Source organism: Triticum urartu, chromosome 3A (genome assembly GCF_056163025.1).
Source record: "Triticum urartu cultivar PI428250 chromosome 3A, HENAU_Tu73, whole genome shotgun sequence".
NCBI lineage: Eukaryota > Viridiplantae > Streptophyta > Magnoliopsida > Poales > Poaceae > Triticum > Triticum urartu.
The window spans coordinates 106,332,496-106,353,586 of record NC_141875.1 but is presented as its reverse complement, the minus strand read 5'-3'; the positions used below and the strand labels follow the sequence as shown (position 1 = coordinate 106,353,586).

Sequence of the window (21,091 nt, the reverse complement as noted above, 5' to 3'; positions counted from 1 at the left end):
CAGATGGATTTTAAAAGGAAGGCAGACAATGATGGTAAGTGTCACCATTAAGAAAGCTCGACTTGTCGTTAAGATGTTTCCCGACAAGTTCAAGAAGTTGACTACGATGAGACTTTCTCACTTGTAGCGATGCTAAGAGTCTGTTGGAATTATGTTAGAAGTTACTGCATTATTTCAATCTTGCAGATAGGATGTCAAAAAGTTGTTTCCTCGACATTTTTCTTGAGGAAAGGTTGTATGTGATACAACCAGAAGGTTTTGTCAATCCTGAAAGATGCTGACAAGTATGCAAAGCTCCAGCAATCCTTCTAAGGACTGGAGTAAGCACCTCGGAGTTGGAATGTACGCTTTGATGAGATGATCAAAGATGTTGGGTTTATACAAAGTTTATGAGAAACTTGTATTTCCAAAGAAGTGAGTGGGAGCACTATAGAATTTTTGATGAGTATATGTTGTGAACATATTGTTGATCAAAAATGATGTATAATTTCTGGAAAGCATGCAGGGTTATTTGAAAAGTGTTTTTTGATGGAAAACCTGGATTAAGCTACTTGAACATTGAGCATCAAGATCTATAAGGATAGATCAAAAACGCTTAATAGTACTTTCAAATGAATACATACTGTGACAAGATTTTGAAGGAGTTCAAAATAGATCAGCAAAGAAGGAGTTCTTGGCTGTGTTACAAGGTGTGAGTATTGAGTAAGACTCAAGACCTGACGACGGCAGAAGAGAGAGAAAGGACGAAGGTCGTCCCCTATGCTTTAGACGTAGGCTCTATAGTATGCGATGCTTAGTACCGCACCTGAAGTGTGTCTTGCCATGAGTCAGTCAAGGGGTACAAGAGTGATTCAGGAATGAATCGCATGACAGCGGTCGAACTTATCCTTAGTAACTAGTTGACCAAGGAATTTTCTCGATTATGGAGGTGGTAAAAGAGTTCATCGTAAAGGGTTATGTCGATGCAAACTTTGACACTAATCCGGATTACTCTGGGGAGTAAACCAGATTCGTATAGTAGAGCAGTTATTTGGAATAGCTCCAAGTAGCACGTGGTAGCTACATCTACAAGATGACATAGAGATTTGTAAAGCACACATGGATCTGAAAGGTTCAGACCCATTGACTGATAAACCTCTCTCACAAGCAAGATATGAACAAACCCCATGGGTGTTGGATTCATTACAATCACATAGTGATGTGAACTAGATTATTGAATCTAATGCAAGTGGGAGACTGTTGGAAATATGCCCTAGAGGCAATAATAAAGTGATTATTATTGTATTTCCTTGTTCATGATAATTGTCTATTGTTCATGCTATAATTGTATTAACCGGAAACCGTAATACATGTGTGAATACATAGACCACAACATGTCCCTAGTAAGCCTCTAGTTGACTAGCTCGTTGATCAATAGATGGTCATGGTTTTCTGACCATGGACATTGGATGTCATTGATAACGGGATCACATCATTAGGAGAATGATGTGATGGACAAGACCCAATCCTAAGCCTAGCACAAGATCGTATAGTTCGTCTGCTAAAGCTTTTCTAATGTCAAAGTATCATTTCCTTAGACCCATGAGATTGTGCAACTCCCAGATACCGTAGGAATGCTTTGGGTGTACCAAACGCCACAACGTAACTGGGTGGCTATAAAGGTGCACTACGGGTATCTCCAAAAGTGTCTGTTGGGTTGGCACGAATCGAGACTGGGATTTGTCACTCCGTGTAAACGGAGAGGTATCTCTGGGCCCATTCGGTAGGACATCATCATAATGTGCACAATGTGACCAAGGAGTTTATCACGGGATGATGTGTTACGGAACGAGTAAAGAGACTTGCCAGTAACGAGATTGAACAAGGTATCGGGATACCGACGATCGAATCTCGGGCAAGTACTATACCGGTAGACAAAGGGAATTGTATACGGGATTGACTGAATCCTTGACATCGTGGTTCATCCGATGATATCATCGTGGAACATGTGGGAGCCAACATGGGTATCCAGATCCCGCTGTTGATTTTTGACCAGAGAGATGTCTCGGTCATGTCTGCATGATTCCCGAGCCCGTAGGGTCTACACACTTAAGGTTCGATGACGCTAGGGTTATAGGGAAAGTATGTACGCGGTTACCGAATGTTGTTCGGAGTCCCGGATGAGATCCCGGACGTCACGAGGAGTTCTGGAATGGTCCGGAGGTGAAGATTGATATATTGGACGAAGGGTTTTGGAGTCCGGAAGTGTTCCGGAGGTACCGGGTGATGATCAGCATGACCGAAAGGTGTTTCGGGAGCCCCGGCAAGTGTTGGGGGGCTTCATGGGCCAAGGGAAGGGGGAAAACCAGCCCACTAAGGGGCTGTGCGCCCCCCTCACCTATTCCCACGTGACCAGGGGGTTTGGGGCGCCCCATCTAGGGTTCCCACCTCCTGGCTTGGGGGCCAAGTCACCCAAGGGGGAGATCCCATCTGCCCTGGCCGCCGCTCCCCTAGGGGAAACCCTAGGGCGCCTCCCCTTGCCCTTGCCCCTATATATAGTGGAGGTTTTGGTGCTGCACAACACACGAGTCTCTCTCTCCCAAGGCGCAGCCCTACCTCTCTCCCTCCTCGTCTCTCGTAGTGCTTGGCGAAGCCCTGCTGGAGTATCGCGCTCCTCCACCACCACCACGCTGTCGTACTGCTGCTGGACGGAGTCTTCCCCAACCTCTCCCTCTCTCCTTGCTGGATCAAGGCATGGGAGACGTCACCGGGCTGCACGTGTGTTGAACGTGGAGGCACCGTTGTTCGGCGCTTAGATCGGAATCGACCGTGATCTGAATCGCTATGTGTACGACTCCACCAACTGCGTTCTTGCAACGCTTCCGCTTAGCGATCTACAAGGGTATGTAGATGCACTCCCCTTCCCCTCATTGCTAGATTACTCCATAGATTGATCGTGGTGATGCATAGAAAATTTTAAATTTCTGCTACGATCCCCAACAGTAGCATACCTGACTTGCCTCCTCCACTTTAGAGGATCCAGTTCCCCCAGAACCTCACTGATCACGCCAGGCCCTGTTCCCAGAACCTGGTCAATCGATCGGGCCAACAACACCTGGCCTCACTGATCTCCCCAGGACTCAGATCTCCTCGCCGATCGATGTACAACACCGACTGGCCTCACCGATCGTCCCAACAGCAGCACGCTAGCCGACGACTCACACCCTGCAGCAGAATGCCAGTCGGCGACCCCCACCCAGAAGGAGCAGAGCGCCGGTGAGGGGAGAAGGTCGGTGCGTCGCCACCACCCCTGGTTCTGCTCTCCCAACACCTGCCGGCCTAGGTGCTGCTCGTCATCCAGTCACCTCATCGATCCAGGGCCAGTGATCTAGTCTGCTAAGGGCTTGGGACCTGGGGGATGTCGGCTCCACTTCGGCGTCGACTACAAGGTCGGCGCGCTCAAGCGCATCCTTGTCACTGAGTAGAAACAGCATCTGTGGTGCTTCCGGACTTGAACTACACTCCACTCGGAGAAGACAATGATCCACACGAAGAAGATAATGCTCCTCCCGATGCAAGTATACTCCCAGTCCTGTGATCTGCAATCATTGACATCAGGAAGTTACTCTACTGCAATTAATTCATTACCTTGTAATAGTTGGTGTAGCACATCATCAGGATATAACATGCACTCCAAGAACTCATTTCCAGAACAGCAGGATATATCATGCACTCCAAGAACTCCATGAACTTCATGTTTTGTGTTAGATACTCTACTGTTTAGCTCGTAGTAGGAAGCGTGCTGGCTATTCTAAAGTAAATGTTGTTAACACACAATGAGCATTAACTTGAATACTCACGTCCTACACAGAACCTTAAGATGCCAGAATATGCATATGCCAAGTGAGGAAGTTCAGTAACATCCATGTCTGTTCCACTCTTCACACTTGATGAAACAAATTGACATAAATAGTAGAGTGTCACATTAGGTACATTGTCACAGTATGCATTGTCACTAAAAACAGAGAAAATGCTAAGGATACTTCTAAGAAAACTGAGCAAGTTAAGCAGACATTTCCTTGCACTAAGCTATGGATCCCATCCCTATATGATGTATGCTGATCATCATCTTAGATTCAGAGATGTATCCAGGAAAAAAAGGGATCAGCTGGTTGTTGTTCTTAGAAGTATGCCTCCGGGGCACCGCCGGTGGGGTGAAGTCAAAGGGGTAGACCGCGCGGTCAACAGAACTAGGGTTTCGTCGAAAATCGCACCTCGGAGGGTGGGAATGGCCCCAAAACTTGTGTGTGTCCACATGGTGTGTACACAAGTGTGGTGAGATGGTGTTGGAACCAAGGATGAACCCTCGCGTGTGTCCGGTTTCAGACACTTGGGGTTCCAACACTTAGGCAGATTATGGACGTATAGGGTGAACTCCCTTGGGGGGGGGGGGCTGAACCGGAGAGAATCTTGAGAGCATATGGGCTGATAATTGTTACCACATGTCCCTATGACCTAACCAAGATCAAATGAAGGCATATGCCCACCCGGGCACCGCCGGTGGGATGAAGTCAAAGGGGTAGACCGCGCAGTCAACGGGTTAGGGTTTCGTCGTAAATCAAGCCTCGGAGGGTGGGAATGGCCCCAAAACTTGTGTGTGTCCACATGGTGTGTACACAAGTGTGGTGAGATGGTGCTGGATCCAAGGATGAACCCCCCGCGTGTGTCCGGCTTCAGACACTTGGGGTTCCGACACTTAGGCACATTCTGGACGTATAGGGGAAACTCCCCGGGAAGGGTGAACCGGAGGGAATCTTGAGAGCATTATGGGTTGATAATTGTTACCACATGTCCCTATGACCTAACCAAGATCAAATGAAGGCAGATTCCCACTCGTGCTAAGAACACCCTCACCAACAATGAGCTAATCATTGGAGGGGGAGTATACGTCGGGACTGGACGATAGTAATACTCCTGTAATGATATGCCATAGGAAACAGGGATATGTAAAAAGGAAGTACACATCGTCTTTGGTGCTTAGCTCATTCCTTTGGTACCACGAGTTGCATTATCTTTGCATGTGAGTTTCCTTGAACATAATCCCTATCCTTTAAGATAAACTTGTCTTTGCTTTGTAATCATGGTGGATATTTACTTGCCACTACAATATCTTGGTTCCCCGTTGTTCCATTTGCATGCCACTTGCCATACCTAAGCTTCACATAAGCCAAGTGTGTTTAGTGTGTTTTGGAGTTCTTTGATACAAAGCCACTTCTCTCCTTTGCATTTTGGTAGCTCTCCGATTAAACCATTGTTCCTATACTATCTATGAAAGGTGAGAAATGGTTTGTACCCGTGTACGCGCGCGCGCGCACACACACACGACTCCTCTTTTATACTCCCAAGAGTATGTACTCCCACGCCCCATCCTTAGGAATAACAACAACTCAGCCAATTTGTCAAAAAATCTAACAACCTTTTTTGGACGCGTTAGGTACACCCTAGAAGTTAGGAACAACCATTCGTCCTTCAAATTTGTTTGACTGGTTGGAATAGCGGACATCATTTGTTTTTCATTCGTTAACCATTGGAAGTAGTACACATGATACTAGTTTGAAGTATACGTTGTTGTACTAAAATTTGGAGTATATACTGTTACTTACAACCGTGTAGTATATAACATTCTTTTGATGAAACGAGTTAGCACAAATAAGTATATATATATATATGACATGTATACACTACTTTTGATGAGACAAATTATCACAAATATGTAAAACTTATTAAAGGGTATATACCATATTCTACAGTTTTTAGTGAGCACATAGTTTTTGTGATGGGTTATATACTGCACTTTGAATTATTATTTTTTGTGATAAATATACTGCACTTTGATGATAGATCAAATACCCTTTTTTTTGTTGGGTGAGTATATACTGCATTTTCCTAAGAGGATAGAAATTGCATTTTTTTATGAGGAATGTATGCACTTTTTTCATCTAAGAAGGTACACATTTTTTTCTGAGTGAGTATAAGAAAATTACACTGCCATACGCCATAGTCAGTGGGAGATAAAAAAGATTAATGGACAATGGAAGATAAGTTAGTACGAGGAACTACATGCGTAAAAGTAATGCATGCACCCTGCAAAAAAAAAGTAATGCATGCGTGAGAGTATACCTCCACGATGAGATGGTGAAACCCCTGAAAGAAAATAAAGGATGGGATGATGAACCTCAAGTGTCGTCGTCTCCTGTCAGGCAAGACCGCAGGGGTTGCCACATGAAGTCATCTTGTTGTCGTCGTATATCGTAGCCGGTCATAGCCGCCGGCGGCGATGTTACACGGAGATGCACTGTGACCACATGAGGAGCACAGCAGATGAGACCTTCTATATTTTCCTTCAGCTATTGCCGTCGTGGTTGATGCTGGACCAGATGCTGTTGCCACCTCTCCTCGCTTTCGCCGTGTCCCCGCCAGTCCGCCACGCCGCAGCCCGCCCGGCATGTACCCAAGGATGGGATGGCAAGAAAAGTCAGGCTGCCTTTGTTGTCCTCGCTGCCGTCAGCGATCCACAATTTCTAGAACAGGAAATATACGTAGGAGTATAGACTTGTAATAACAGTACACATGTGCTTATCCCCAAAAATCCGGAACAACTTTTCAAAGTGCTCGTGATCTCTCGTTGAAACCGACGGACTTTTTGCATGAAGGAAATTGAACATGCAAATGAGGTGATGAGGAATCTTAAGATGATATACCGGCTCAGTCTTTTGAAGATGCTTATAGAGGTAGGGTATGCGTGTGTACGTTCACAAAAGTGAGTGTATGCGCGTGTATATGAGCACTTGTGTCTGTACTGATGTTAAAAAAATAAGGTGATGGGGCCGACCGTAGATAAGGGGCGACGTCTGACGACTACATATTAAAATTTTCAATTATGGACATCATACTTCCAGCTAACTCAGGGTCATGCGTGACCATGGCCAAACTTTTCAATGAAAAAAAAATGGGAATCAACTAACGGGCCCCTCCGAGCACACTGCCTTCTTTCTAGTGTGCCTATCTGAAAGGGCCATGTGAACTGGACCAGCCACATGCATGTCCCATGCAGGGACGCGTGGAACGGAGCAAACAACCCAGAAAATCTGAAACGGGCATGTCAATTTGACCATGCAAAACGTGCAGTCAAACAAACATAAAAAAACAAAGGAACTCTCCCGTAGGATGCACTGCACACGCGGAGATAGACAAGGGCACATAACGTGTCGCTCAACCGGCAGGGATGAAAAAAAAATTCCGAAAAAACCAGAAAAAATTCGAACCTTGACAGGCCTAGTCTTCTTAGTATATATATGGAGAGAATGATTTAATACTTTGTGTTTAAGAATAGAATAAGTTATTCCATGCTCTAGCCACCTAAACGAACTATTTGACGAATATCTCGCTAGCTGGTGAGAGCCAGAGCCGTGGAAAGTCTCTCTTGCTATTAAGGCCACAAGCATCAAACAGGAAAAATTAGAGCCATGGAAAGTGATGTGTCGCCTACCAATGGGCCACCTGCTAGCGACGTAATAGTAGCATGCAAGTTGATTTTTTATAGGACATGCAAGGCGTTGGCAAGTTGGAAAATGATTCATCGCTGGCAAGCTTAACTCTCGGAACTTGTAGCATTCAACTGAACGAGGAGAAAAATGACAGGAGTAGCAGCCGGCGGCGGAACAAAAATGAAATAAAGCAGGTCTAGACACTACCTAAAAAGTTTTCCTTGGGCCACGCGGGCCGGGTGTGGTGCTCCCTGCTCTGCGTATAAATGGAGATCAACATCCAAGGCCTCCTCCACACACTGACACACGCGCACGCTACAGAGCAGAGTCTTGCTCCTTCTCCTGCCTGTAGAGCATCCATCACGTACGTTCACGGACAAACATGTCTCCGGTGAAGGTGTTCGGGCACCCGATGTTGACAAACGTCGCACGGGTGCTGCTCTTCCTGGAGGAGGTCGGCGCCGAGTACGAGCTCGTGCCCATCGACTTCGTCGCCGGCGAGCACAAGAGGCCCCAACACGTCCAGCTAAACGTAAGCAGACGACAATTAGTCCGTCACCGTATCAGGTTCAGGTGATGATTTCTGACAGAGATGCTACGTGTTTTTCTTCCTTGCAGCCGTTTGCGAAGATGCCTGGGTTCCAAGATGGCGATCTCGTCCTGTTCGGTGAGCCTTCTAACACATCAGTACACACGAATCATTCCTGTCTAAGAGTATCATGTTAAAAATCCATTGGTTCGTTTCTCTAGTCTAACAAATGGATGAGTGAGTGCAGAGTCGCGCGCCATCGCCAAGTACATCCTCCGCAAGTACGGGGGGACAGCCGGCCTGGACCTCCTCGGAGAAAACAGCGGAATCGAAGAATTAGCAGTGGTGGACATGTGGACGGAGGTGGAGGCCCAGCAGTACTACCCGGCCATCTCGCCGGTGGTGTTCGAGTGCATCATCATTCCCTTCATCATCCCTGGCGGTGGCGCGACGCCGAACCAGAGCGTCGTGGACGAGAGCCTGGAGCGGCTGAGGGGCGTGCTGGGGATCTACGAGGCCCGGCTGGAGAAGAGCAGCTACTTGGCCGGGGACTCCATCAGCTTCGCCGATCTGAACCACATCCCGTTCACCTTCTACTTCATGACCACCCCGTACGCCAAGGTGTTTGATGAGTACCCCAAGGTGAAGGCCTGGTGGGAGATGCTCATGGCCAGGCCGGCGGTGCAGAGGGTCTGCAAGCATATGCCTACCGAGTTTAAGCTAGGTGCGCAGTACTAGATGTCTATGCACTCCGCGCGGGTGTGTGCCGTGCCGTGCCGTGCCGGTGATGATTCCATTCAAGAGAAGAGACCTCCCGTGGCTGCGGGTGATCATCTGCCCGTCTAGTTCAATCGAGTATACGCTTTCAGTTTCAGCAGCACGAGGAGTCCGCTTGCGCTTCTGTTCGTGCGAGCCTGGATTCCTTGCTTTAATTTGTGCACTATTAGTAAATAAACAACGGACTGGTCAATGCTGCTAATCCGTACGTCCTAGTACTAGAGATCATAATGGATCCAAAGCAAATATATATACTACATCTTGGATACGTGTATGTGCAGGGCTCTCTAGCCGTGAAATCGTAGTAGGAAATACGCCAAACCACCTTTCAATCTGCCCATGCATCCATCAAGCTTGGCGTCCATTCAGATTTCGTTTTCCAAACCGCCGGCTTAGCAGTTTATTTATTTATTACAAGTCGTGATTGCCTGCCGTTTAATTTTAATTTCGCTCCGGAAAGAGAATTAAAGGGCGTGTTTCGGGTCCGTACCAACGAACAAAGGACCGAGCCAAGCAGGGCTCGCACCCACGCTTCCACGCCTCCAACAAGTAAGCAGTGGATACTAGTAGTATTTTCGTGGATTTTTATTCCAAGTAGTGGATAAAAACCAACGTACCTCTAGCATCACTTCGGTTTCATCGAGACCATGCATATGCATGCTGTACTATATACTCCCTCTGTTCTCAAATATAAGTCTTTTTAAAAATTCCAACAAGTGACTACATACGAAACGAAATAAGTGAATCTATACTAAAAAATGTGTCTACATACATCTGTATGTTGTTGTTCATTTGAAATGTCTGAAAAGACTTATATTTAGGAATGGGGGGAGTATTTATTGTGCGTCGTTGCATCTTTTACATCTACACCTCTGAAATCACAGTGGGATGATGGCTGGACATAAATCACAGACAACAGGGAAGCAGCTGACATAAGAATCAAATAAGAGTGAACACAATAACTACAAACATCGGTTTCAAATTAGAGTGTAGCGGACATAGAGGAGCCGACCCACCAGTCCTGCACGGGGTTTGAGACGGGATCTTGGGTGGGACGGTGCACCAGAATATAGTGAGAGGAATGTGGGGGTGATGGGTTGGGTTGGATGACGAAAGGATACGTCCATGGGTAGCCTCTCTCGTGGGTCCTACCGGCAGTAACTGAAAGCTAACGTGGTTGTTTTGTATAGTGCTGTGTCCCGCATGTAAGGCCCTAATAAAGTGTCGATGTGGTAGTGTTGCTGATGTGGATAAGCTGTCTGTCAAGAGAGAAAAAGATAGTGGGATGACTTTTTAAGTATACAGGATTCTCACGTGAAAGTTCTGATGCATTCGGAAAGCACGTGTTCTATTTGTTTGAAAGTGAAGATATCCATACTTTGCATAACATTCTTAGCACCGGTCTCATATGTAGAGCTACCGAAAGCATAATGTACATGGCAACATCATCTTCAATGGCCTTCAAACATATCTTGCGTATACATTGAGAAAAATCCATCTGGATCTGGGAATATGTGAGGAAACCTCCACATTGACTCTATCGCCATCAATTCAAAGGGATGTATAAATGGAACATCTTGTTTTGTATCAACATGCGGTACCGAAAGCTGGCGCCGGCACATGCGGCAACTTCCCTTCATCTTGAGCCACCTCTCCACGCACCATCCATGGAAGATGTGTCCGCACGGTGTCTTCATCCAAGCGGTCTCCATGACCTCTTCTTGACCCAAGCATATGGGGCATCCTTCACTATCGGATGGTGCCTCCATTGGTTTTAGCACCTCGCCCGCGGTGGCAGTCGAGAACTCCTCAGGCTCAGGCTGACTTGGTTCCATGACAGAAGTACTCTTTCCACGCTACCAGAACGGCACTACGGCGAGTTTCTGGCCGGGCGATCGCTGATTTGGGTTTAGGATGACCGGCGCGCGAATTTTGCTCCGACGGCGAAAAGTAAAGTTGGCTCGTACGTGTGGTTCTGTGGTTGTTGGAGAGGGCATATATGGATTGGTAACTAGCGCAACGGGAGTAGGACACGGTCAGCGATGGATGGACGAGTAGGATTCAATTTGGAGCATTTTCCCCGTTGTCCGTTGCATTTGCATTGTATTTGCAAAAGTGTTCATCTCATGCATTCGAGCATTTTCCCCGTTGTCCGTTTTGCATTCCGGTGCTTCGTTCCCCTCCGGTGGTCATTTCTACCTTTGTTTCGTGTGTGGGGATTAAACATTTTCGGATTGGACCGAGACTTGCCAAGCGGCCTTGGTTTACTACCGGTAGACCGCCTGTCAAGTTTCGTACCATTTGAACTTCGTTTGATGCTCCAACGGTTAACCGAGGGACCGAAAAGGCCTCGTGTGTGTTGCAGCCCAACACCCCTCCATTTTGGCCCAAAACCCATCAAAACCCTCTCCATCATCTAGAGCGTTCGATCACGATCGCGTGGCCGAAAACTGCACCTTATTTGGACTCTCCTAACTCCCTCTACCTCTATATATAGACCCCCTCCTTCAAATTCCGGATCCCTTTCGTCCAAACCCTAGTCCCCTTCGTCTCCACGCGCCGGCGGACAAATTTACGTCCGGCCGGACATGTCCATTCCGCCCCCACCGCCGCCACGAGGCAACCGCCGCCGCCGCCTTTGAGGCCCGCCGAGCCCAGCGCGGGCCCTCGGGGCCCATCGCTCCGCGCCCCGCCGCTCGGTTCCTTCCGCCGCCCGAGCCGCCACCTGCCGCCGTCACCGACCTTGCCGGCCGCCGCGCCACCCCGCGCCGGCAAGCGCCGCCGCACCGGGCCGGCCACCGACCGCGCCGGTGAGCGCCACCGACCCGCCACCGTCCCCGGCCGCGCCTCGCCGCCCGGCCTCTCCGGCCATCTCCGCCTCTGCCGCCCTCCGCCGTTCCCCGCGTCGTCGCCGGCAAGTCCCTCTCCGGCCGGCCAACCCCCTCTCCGGCGAACCTCGAAGTCCGTGCGGCCAGATCTGGATCCAGATCCAAAAACTCGGTTGACTTTTGCCTCAAACCCTAGATATTTTTCTCCTGTTCACCATGCCGTAACTTTGCATCCGTAGCTCCGTTTTGGACATATAGCATATCAAAATGTTCGTCTCAGAGAGCACATCATTTCATCTCATTTCATCATTTTCATTTGAGTTCATCTTCATGTCCAAAATGCTGTTGGAAGAATGCTATTTGAGATAATTGTCAGATCTGCTGCTCCAATTAGTTATTTGTCATTTTGGCCATGATTATTGTGTGCATGATATGCCCCTGAGCTCTACATGTGTTTTGTTATATGTTTTGCCATCTTTCCAGAGGTGCAACCCATGTATTTTTATGATGTGTGTGGTGACTAGCACAAACTTACAAAGTGGTGCATTCATTAATGCTGTTTTCAGGGACTTAGCATTTCCACTAAGTCCTTGGACTGTTTATCTCATTATGCCATATGTTCATGTTGTTTCCTAGTAATTCGTGCCTCTTTTGAGGATAATTAGTAAGAATGTTTTGTTAATCCTGTAGTGATCTATCCATCCATGTCTTTGTTTGCAATTATGGAGCACCCAAGCTTGAGTCAATCGAGCTCTACTTTTGTCATTTCGTGAATCTGGGCAGATTGTCTACTTGTTAGCGATTTTGTCGAGGATGTTGTAGTTGATCCGTGCATGCTATGTTTTTGTTCTTGCCATGTCTAACTTGTATTTTGTATATTCTTGATGGGTGTATACATAGATTGTCATGACTTGCTCTGTAGTGAGTGCATCGAGCTCGTAAACATGCCTACTTGATATCTGTTTTTGCATGCTCCAGTTTTTCACTAAGTCTGAGAACTGATTTTGTTTTTGCCATATTCACATGCTTGCAAATGTATTTTCTGATCCCTTTTGGCTCAAGGTCACTAAGGGGCTTTTGTTAAGCTCTTTGAGTAGCTCCATGCCATGCTTTACTTTGCCATGTTCAGGTCCTGTAGCATATAGTGTTCATGCTCCAAAGAGTGCTATCTGATCTGAAATTCCAGACAAGTGTTAATTTCATTAAGTCTGAGATTTGTTTACCAAATGCATTTTTGCCATACTTGTTTGAACCTGTTAATGGATGAATTGGCCGTAGCTCAGTGTTCATTTTTTGTTAAGCGTCATGAATGGATCTCTGCCATGTATTTTGTTGCTATGCTTAAGTGTTGTAGCATATTCATCTTGTTGCATTTAGATGGCTACTTGCTGTGAATCGCAGACCGATGCCATATTTGAATCGCTTGCCATTTAAACCGTGACTCCGATTCCGGTCTCCATACGTCGTGCCTTGTGGCGCTGCGTCGATGCCGGTGATCTCCACTTGGTGGTGCCCTTCCTCCGCGTAGTATGCTTGGATGATCTCGCACAGGTGAGGGGATGCAAGCTCGAACACCAGCAGGAGGAACAAGGCCAGAGAGAAGACGAGGGCAAGCAAGAAGACCGAGTGGAACCGCGCGTACATGCTGCGTCGACGCATTCGGGACTCCGCTGGACGTGCGGCAGCAGATGCTCGCATGTGTGGATTAGAGTGTGGGTGGGTCGGTCGGTGGAGCACCCGCATCCAACAAAGAAAAAGAAAGAAACGCAACGACACCAAGCTTAAACACGATTAGCATGATGACGACAAGAAGACAGAACCAAGTCCATTTTTCTCTATGATTCCTTTCCACGCCGCGCCGCACCGCTAATTAACCAAGGAAAAGCAGCAGCCCCGAATGTCCACGGAGTCGGATTTGCAGGCCGCCGGCCTTCCTCTCCGGCGGCGACTCAATCCCTCCTCTCTCATCCAGCGTCGGTTGCTTCAGCATGCACAAAGAAGCCATCTTTTACCCTTTCCTTGCCACGCCACCAAGTGGAGAACCGTCCCTGCTGCCTGCTCTGCTCTGCTCAACCCAGCATGCATGCGTGAGTGCCTCTCCTCAACCGCCCTCTGCTCTGCTCTGCTCCCTCGCCGGCAACCAGCCTGACTCGCTTCGCATCCTCCCTCTCCACCCAGTTCCACAAATCCGCCGCTGCCCTTGTGCTCCTCGTCTCCACGTCGGAAAAGCCAGCCCGGACTGCGTGCGTGCACATCCACGGCTCACTCACCACGATTTTTCCTTCCCGCCGCCGGCCAGCGTCTCCCAATCACTAGGCCTTCGCCACCGCTAACCCCGCTCTTCAACCTCCTCTCCTTCCGCGACGTATGGGACCTTCGACTCCGGCGACTCAAATCCTCGCGCACCTCCCCGCCGTCAATTGCAGATTTGCAGTACGGAGCACAAAGATCGCGCATTTTCCCTTTTTCCAGTCCCCGCGCAGCTAATTCGATTCGACTCCGTCTCTCTCCTCCTTCACCTCCTCAATTCGATTCAAGGTGGAGCGTCCGCGCTCGCCCGCCGCGCTTCGCCGCTCTAGCCCTCGCCGGCAATGAACGCGTCTCTCCTCTCCGCTCAATGCCGCTGCCGCCACGGTGTCCTTGATTTTGGCAGCTCCGGCCGCTCCCCTCTGTTTCCTCGCGCGTAGAGACCTCCGTTCCAGAAATCCATTGCTCCGGCGGGCCACCTCTGCCTAATCCCACCACCACCCCACGCGCCATGGATCCTCTCCGGACCTCAGCACGAATTAGTGCTCGCCGCCGTATGGTTCGCCGCCGGAAAGAACCCTTTTTCGGGCTTGCCCCCCTGTCGCTGACGACGCGGGTTTTCCCTTTGCGCCCGCGACATGGACCGCTCTCGGTCGTCTGCCCTTGTCTTTCTTCCTTTGAGATTCAATCAAGGGCTCGATAGTTCTCCAATAACAAACCTACAGTACTAAATTAAGTCATTCTTTTTACCCTAAATTCTTCAAGTGAAAACAGTTCCATTTTCATCCTCTAATTTTAATTTTCAAATTTAGGCAGGTCATGAAATTAACCTAGCCACACGATGAGAAAAGAAAGAAAACCGACGGTTCAACATCGCGGAGTTGCATCCCGAGGCACACGGCGCGGGGTAAAATGATCAGAAAATGATAAGTACTCTCTCAGTCCCATAATATAAAAGCGTTTTTGACACTAGTGTAGTTTCGAAAACGTTCTTATATTATGAGACGGAGTGAGTAATACGGAAGCTCACTTGAGTATATATCGTGTATCGAGAAAAAACTTATTAGTGAGGAAGTATGACCGACACAATCTCTATCACCTTATTTTTCTGCCACCCTATGCATGCTGCTCTTGCATCGCCAACTTCAGGATTTTCTTGTCAGACGTATGTACGCTAGGCATACGTACCCGACGGATGTAACCGCCGTATCAGGTTGAAGGCCAAGGTAGGCGTCATGATCGACATGTCTATGTGTAGCTCATCTACACGCGCACCACACCCAGACACGTATGCACTACGTATGGGCTAGCTTCATCCTTGTGACCACTATACGATCGCATGTGCTTCTCACTCTCACATCTTTCTTAGTGATGGTTACATGGTTAGGAACGATACTTTTATGTTTTTTGTCCTCGCATTAATTTTTAGTTTTAGAATTGGCGATGGTAGTGCAATCGACAAAGGCGCTGAGGCAGCTACTGGTTGCCTGGCAACAAGGTCTGGCATAGCGAGGCTACTATCTGGTACATCCATAGGCGCTTTTCCTTTGGACACTAAATGTATCACCTCCTGCAAATGATTTTCCTTTCCCGCACCATTGAAATACCATTGATGCCTTGGATACTTGTTAGTGCAAGCGAAGCAACGCCGAACAGAGACCAGCAGGTGGTGAGTTAATCACGGTCTATGTGGCACGATCGGGAGCACTCTGCCACTCATAGAGATGTGGTATACGGTACTCCCTCCGTCCTAAAATATAAGAACGTTTTTAATACTAGTGTAGTGTTAAAAACGTTCTTATATTTTGGGACGGAGAAAGTATATGATTAGTTGGGGCTTTAGGTAGAGTGGTTGGAGGCGTGAAGTGATGTTTCGTCATGTGGACGGGCAATTTATGCTTTAGGGTCTACGAGACAATGTCCGACATGGCAGGCGAGCAAACAACAATATTTATATACTTTAGTGATGTTTTTTCTTTTCGAGAAAAAACAAACGGTGTTTTTTGTTCGCTCAAAGACGTACCCATGGTATTGTTCTAGTTTGAAATATATCATTGCACGGAGCTCAATTCAAGCAGTTCGTTGCAATGGTTGAATATACCGCTCTTTATGCACCACATCATGTGATTAATCCTTTTGCATCTAATGTTTACACGCGGTTGTTAAGTGATTAATATTGATAGTGGCCATGGTACGTTTGTGAGACACTCTATACTCAGGAAAAAAAATCTTATACGACCAGGCCGTACGCCTCGCTACGTGAGACCCGTTCCGATTCATGACACATGTCCGTACCTATCTCAAAGCAGTAGTACCCGATTAGACCCAGCCGAGTCTTAATTCTGTTTTTCAACCGGCCATTATTAATCCCACAGTAAGTCTAGGGTTCTGCACGACCTCTGGTCGCCGCCGCCGGCCGCCGTGCGGCAAGACGGCGCGTTCTCCTTGCCGCCACCGGCCGCCGGCCGCCGTGCGGCAAGATCGACGGCGTGTCCTCCTCGCGGCATGTGCGCAGGCTGCCCGTCCATATACTCCGTCACGCAGCGTAGTTTGTCATGACGAACAGCACGAGCTCTTATCGACGGCGGCCGCGCGTCATCCTCGCAGCAGGCATGTCGGCTACCCGTCCAGCCTCTCCACGACGCCGCAAAGTTGTTCATGGCTACAAATTCCAGGTCGTCCATCGGACTCTATGAGTATCGATCTATTTTGTATCGAGGGATATGGATGTGAAGATGGATGTGTCTGATGTATAATTGCCGCAGTGATTTTGGTAGCAGTGCTGGTCACTGTAAACTCGATTGTGGTGTAAGAAGTTGTAATTTGTCACCATGTAATTAGTCAAGTTTACTTATGCTTTGTTGTTGTTTTCTGAAGTTTATTCTCCTGGAGAATGTGGAGCTTTTTGTTGTATAAATGAATTTTCTGTACACTTACTGAATAAAATCTGTGGTATTTACAGTATTATTCTCCCACTTGTGCCATTTGTAAGCAACAACTTACATGAACATAACACACCTTGTGTTTGCCAACAAGAAAATTGTAAGATTTGAGAATATCACAATAATCCGCTGTAGTTTTAAGTTGGAGAAGAAATACATATCAACATTAGCTGACATGCCGAGCTAACTCGCATTATGGAACCAACTTGCTGGAACCTTCATGTACTGGCACCTTATCTAAAATCCAATTGACAAGAAATTATTGGTGAAACCTGGCTACTTATTCGCACATAAGAAATTATAACATGGGAAAACTTTTGCTGCAGTACCTTTTTCTTGTCTCTCTTTGCTTCCTGTAGCGCATATTTTGATCTCTTTTCAATTGGACCTATTGTTTGCTTAGGAGCTCTAAATCGCTCTGTTCTAATATCTTCAGTGGCTTATCGTTCAAATGATGAGTTCGAAAGTTGAAACTCCCAAAGATTGAAGGCACATTCCTCTGTGGAACAATTTTATCACATACTATACTAGTTATGAATTCAGATTATCAGCCTGCAACCATATGTTAACTTATTGTTCAGTCGTTGATGTATATACTGCAAGGACAGAAAATTGTAAAACTGACGACACTAAAGAGATCAATCCCCACACGGTGTGACCGATGTGCCTGCTGCGAGGATGAAGCGCCATCATGCCGCGCGGCCGCCGTCGACAAGAGTTCCTGATGTTCCTCGCAGTGACTAACTGCACCGCGTGTCGGAGCATCTGAACAGGCAGCTCGCAAGGAGAACACATCGTCGTGCCGCACGGCTGTCGCCGCCGCCGTACTCGCCGCCGCACGGCCTCCGCTGCCGTCACAGCCGCTGCCGCCGTCTCCACCGCCGCCTCGCCGCTGCCGTCGCAGCAGCCGCCGCCGCCGCCGCCCGCTGCCGCAGAGGTCGTGCAGAACCTAGACAGCTTCGGGTGGGAATAAGGATCAAGGCTCGGCTCGGTCGTAATCGAGGACTGGTGCTTTGAGATCTGTATTAACACGTGTCATGAATCGGAACGGGTCTCACGTAGCTGGTCGTATAAGATTTTTTTTCCCTATACTCAGGGAACATGAAGGAGTGGACGACGATGTGGGGGGAATTTAGACACCGAGCTTTGGCATGCAAGTACTCCCTCCGTTTCTTTTTTACTCTATATATAAGATTTGGTCAAAGTCAAACTATATAAAGTTTGACCAGATTTATATAAAAAATATGAACATCTACAATATTAAAACTATATAGTATGAAAATACATTTTGTGATGCATCTGATAATATTGATTTCATATTGTCAATGTTTATATTTTTAATATAAAATTAGTCAAACTTTACAAAGCTTGACTTTGACCAAACCTTATATGCAGACTAAAAAGAAACGGAGGGAGTACCAAGTCCAACCTTGTAAGCAGTGGCGGAGGCAGGGGGTGGCCAGCCAGGGCCCGGGCCCTCCCCAACATCCTAATTTCCTTTGTATTATGCATATGAACAGTGATATATTTTTACTGTTGCCTGCAGTCGGCCCTCCCCAACATCAGATTATACGCATTCCTGCCTCCGCCACTGCTTGTAAGGCAAGTAGTTTGACCGTTTTGAATTTAATTGATTAGAGACTTTATTTTGTCAATAATCTACAATACTTTTGATACAAGTTATTATTTTATGCTAGAAAATAGCTAGTGTATGTTATTAGATGTATCATTCCCCTGATAAGCATTATTCTGTTACCTATATTCAAGTTTTATTATTCTATGTTTTCACACCTTTTTGGGGATATTTAATATTCACATTATTCTTAGCCATGCTTCGGCATAACTATAATATGGGACATGGGAATTCTTAGCCATGGCAACGCAAAGTGATGCCGAAAACAGGAGATGAGTATGTAGTGAGTTAAGGTCCACGAGGCGGAGTGGACATCGGCATGAAACTCCATTAGACGCATCAACGAGCACATGGCAGACAACAACGGGAAGTGATGTTGAACACGAAGTTGAGTAACTGGTGAGTTAGGGGCTGCAAGTCGGACTAAGACGGTGACGCAAAGCAATGGTAGACACGGAGCCAAACATATCAGAGGCAAGTCATCAGTTAGGGGTTGAGTGGCCGGCAAGATGAAGTTACACAGGACATGGAGCGAGGCATACTGAAAATCATATGCTCGCCATCAAAGCATGCGATAACATGTTAAACCCTATAATTCAAAGAGAGAAGGAGTTTTGGTGCCACAATAACTTGTAGTTTTTTTGATGTTTATTTTGGCTAGTTTATATAGTGATACCGGTGTCCAACTTGACACAAGTTCAGGCAAAACACGGCGTCACCGAGTATAAAACTCTCTGTTTTACAAAGGATGCCACGCTTGAAAAATGCCTAGAATATCTCCAAATTAATAATAATTATATGCACTATACCTTATTATAGATAATAAATTGATATTCTATGTTTAGAAAAATCTTCTCCCAATTTTTTCATGTGCTTAGATGACTTAACGTCCTCTAAGGTGATTCCTCTATCAGTAACATGCACATATATTTCTCGTTTCCTCCAGAGGCTTACCCCCATCTTGTATGCGATGTTGCAAACCTCAATTTTGGGTTAGAGCCGACACCGGCGAGCCTAGGTCTACCTCCGAGGAATGTTGTTGTCCAGACTCGATGCAACCATGAACTCCTGAAAGTGCTAGTGATCGACTAGAGGGGGGGGGGTGAATAGGCGATTTTTATGAAAGTCTTCAAAACATGGAGATTTCGAAGACAAACGATAGAAATAAACCTATTACCATGCAGCGGAAGGTAGACTACACTAGGCAAACCATAGTCAAGTATTCAATGGAGTGAAAGCACAATGACTAATAGCAGCTAGGCAGTAAAGATCAGGTAGGAAGATATTGTGAAGTCAATCAGAACAAGCAGTCACTCAGTGAAGACAAAAGATAAAGCAATCATACAATGACTTCACAAGGACCAACAGTAAGTAAAGGGAGGGGAAGGATGAAACCAGTGACTCGTTGAAGACAATGATTTGTTGGACCAGTTCCAGTTGCTGTGACAACTGTACGTCTGGTTAGGGAGGCTGAGATTCAACTCAGAAGACCTCGTCTTCACCTTATTCCCCTTGAGCTAAGGACACCCAGTCCTCGCCCAATCACTCTAGTAAGTCTTCAAGGTAGACTTCCAAACCTTCACAGACTTCGTTCACCGGCGATCCACAATGACTCTTGGATGCTCAGAACGCGACGCCTAACCGGCTGGAGGATTCACAGTCCTCAAGTGTAATAAGTCGTCAGATCACACAGACATGAAGACTTAAGTGATGCCTAACACTCTTTGGCTTTGGGTGTTTAGGGCTTTATCCTCGCAAGGAATTCTCTCTCAAAGGCTTCGAGGTGGGTTGCTCTCAAACGACAAAAGCCGTGCACTAACTTTGAGCAGCCAACCGTTTATGGTTGTAGGGGGTGGGCTATTTATAGCCACTAGGCAACCCGACCTGATTTGTCCGAAATGACCCTTGGTCACTAAGGAACCGACACGTGTTCCAACGGTCAGATTTCAAACACACACGACAACTTTACTTGAGCTACAAGCAAAGCTGACTTATCCAACTCTGGACAAGATTTGCTCTCATAATCTTCACTCGAAGACATAGGATTTTGGTTAAGCATCACTTCAGTCATTCTGACTGGTTCATTTGGACCCCACTTAACAATACGGTGGTTCCTATGACTCAACAAAGAAAAACACAGAACGACGAAACCACTAAGTCTTCGTGCTCCATAGTCTTCACGCGATGTCTTCTCTTGTCATAGTCTTCAATGTGAATGTCTTCACATACCACCTTTGACTTCAATGTATTCATACATTTTTAAGGGTCATCTCTGGTAGGAAAACCTAATCAATGAGGGACTTCTACCTGTGTTATCCTGCAATTCTCACAAACACATTAGTCTCTCAACCAGGTTTGTCGTCAATACTCCAAAACCAACTAGGGGTGGCACTAGATGCACTTACAACTCCCTCGCCATTGCTGGCCTAGGGCTACACCGTCATCTCCACTCCGACACCCTCTTCATGCCAGCCTCCACCCGCTTCGCAGGCATTCGACACTGATGAAGCTATTCTTTTAGCCACACTTACCATATTTCTTTTTATGCATGATGTATTTCGTTACAACAAGATGATATTTCATGTGGTCAAAGGAACAATGCATGCATT

General features: G+C 47.0%; 1 protein-coding gene across 1 annotated transcript; it reads left to right on the top strand.

Moving 5' to 3' along the window:
* The first annotated feature begins 7,873 nt into the window (after window positions 1-7,873).
* On the top strand, window positions 7,874-9,100 carry LOC125543121 (glutathione S-transferase 1). Its single transcript, XM_048706372.2, has 3 exons — window positions 7,874-8,058; window positions 8,145-8,193; window positions 8,303-9,100. The coding sequence occupies exons 1-3, from the start codon at window positions 7,909-7,911 to the stop codon at window positions 8,791-8,793; spliced, it is 690 nt and encodes a 229-aa protein (XP_048562329.2). The 5' UTR covers window positions 7,874-7,908; the 3' UTR covers window positions 8,794-9,100.
* Window positions 9,101-21,091: the final 11,991 nt, after the last annotated feature.

Bases quoted from the DNA above. Each gene is read 5' to 3' on its own strand.
- LOC125543121 (XM_048706372.2), top strand. From the start codon at position 7,909: ATGTCTCCGGTGAAGGTGTTCGGGCACCCGATGTTGACAAACGTCGCA. The intron at 8,059-8,144 runs GTAAGCAGACGA...TCTTCCTTGCAG, and splicing joins CCCAACACGTCCAGCTAAAC to CCGTTTGCGAAGATGCCTGG. The intron at 8,194-8,302 runs GTGAGCCTTCTA...GAGTGAGTGCAG, and splicing joins TGGCGATCTCGTCCTGTTCG to AGTCGCGCGCCATCGCCAAG.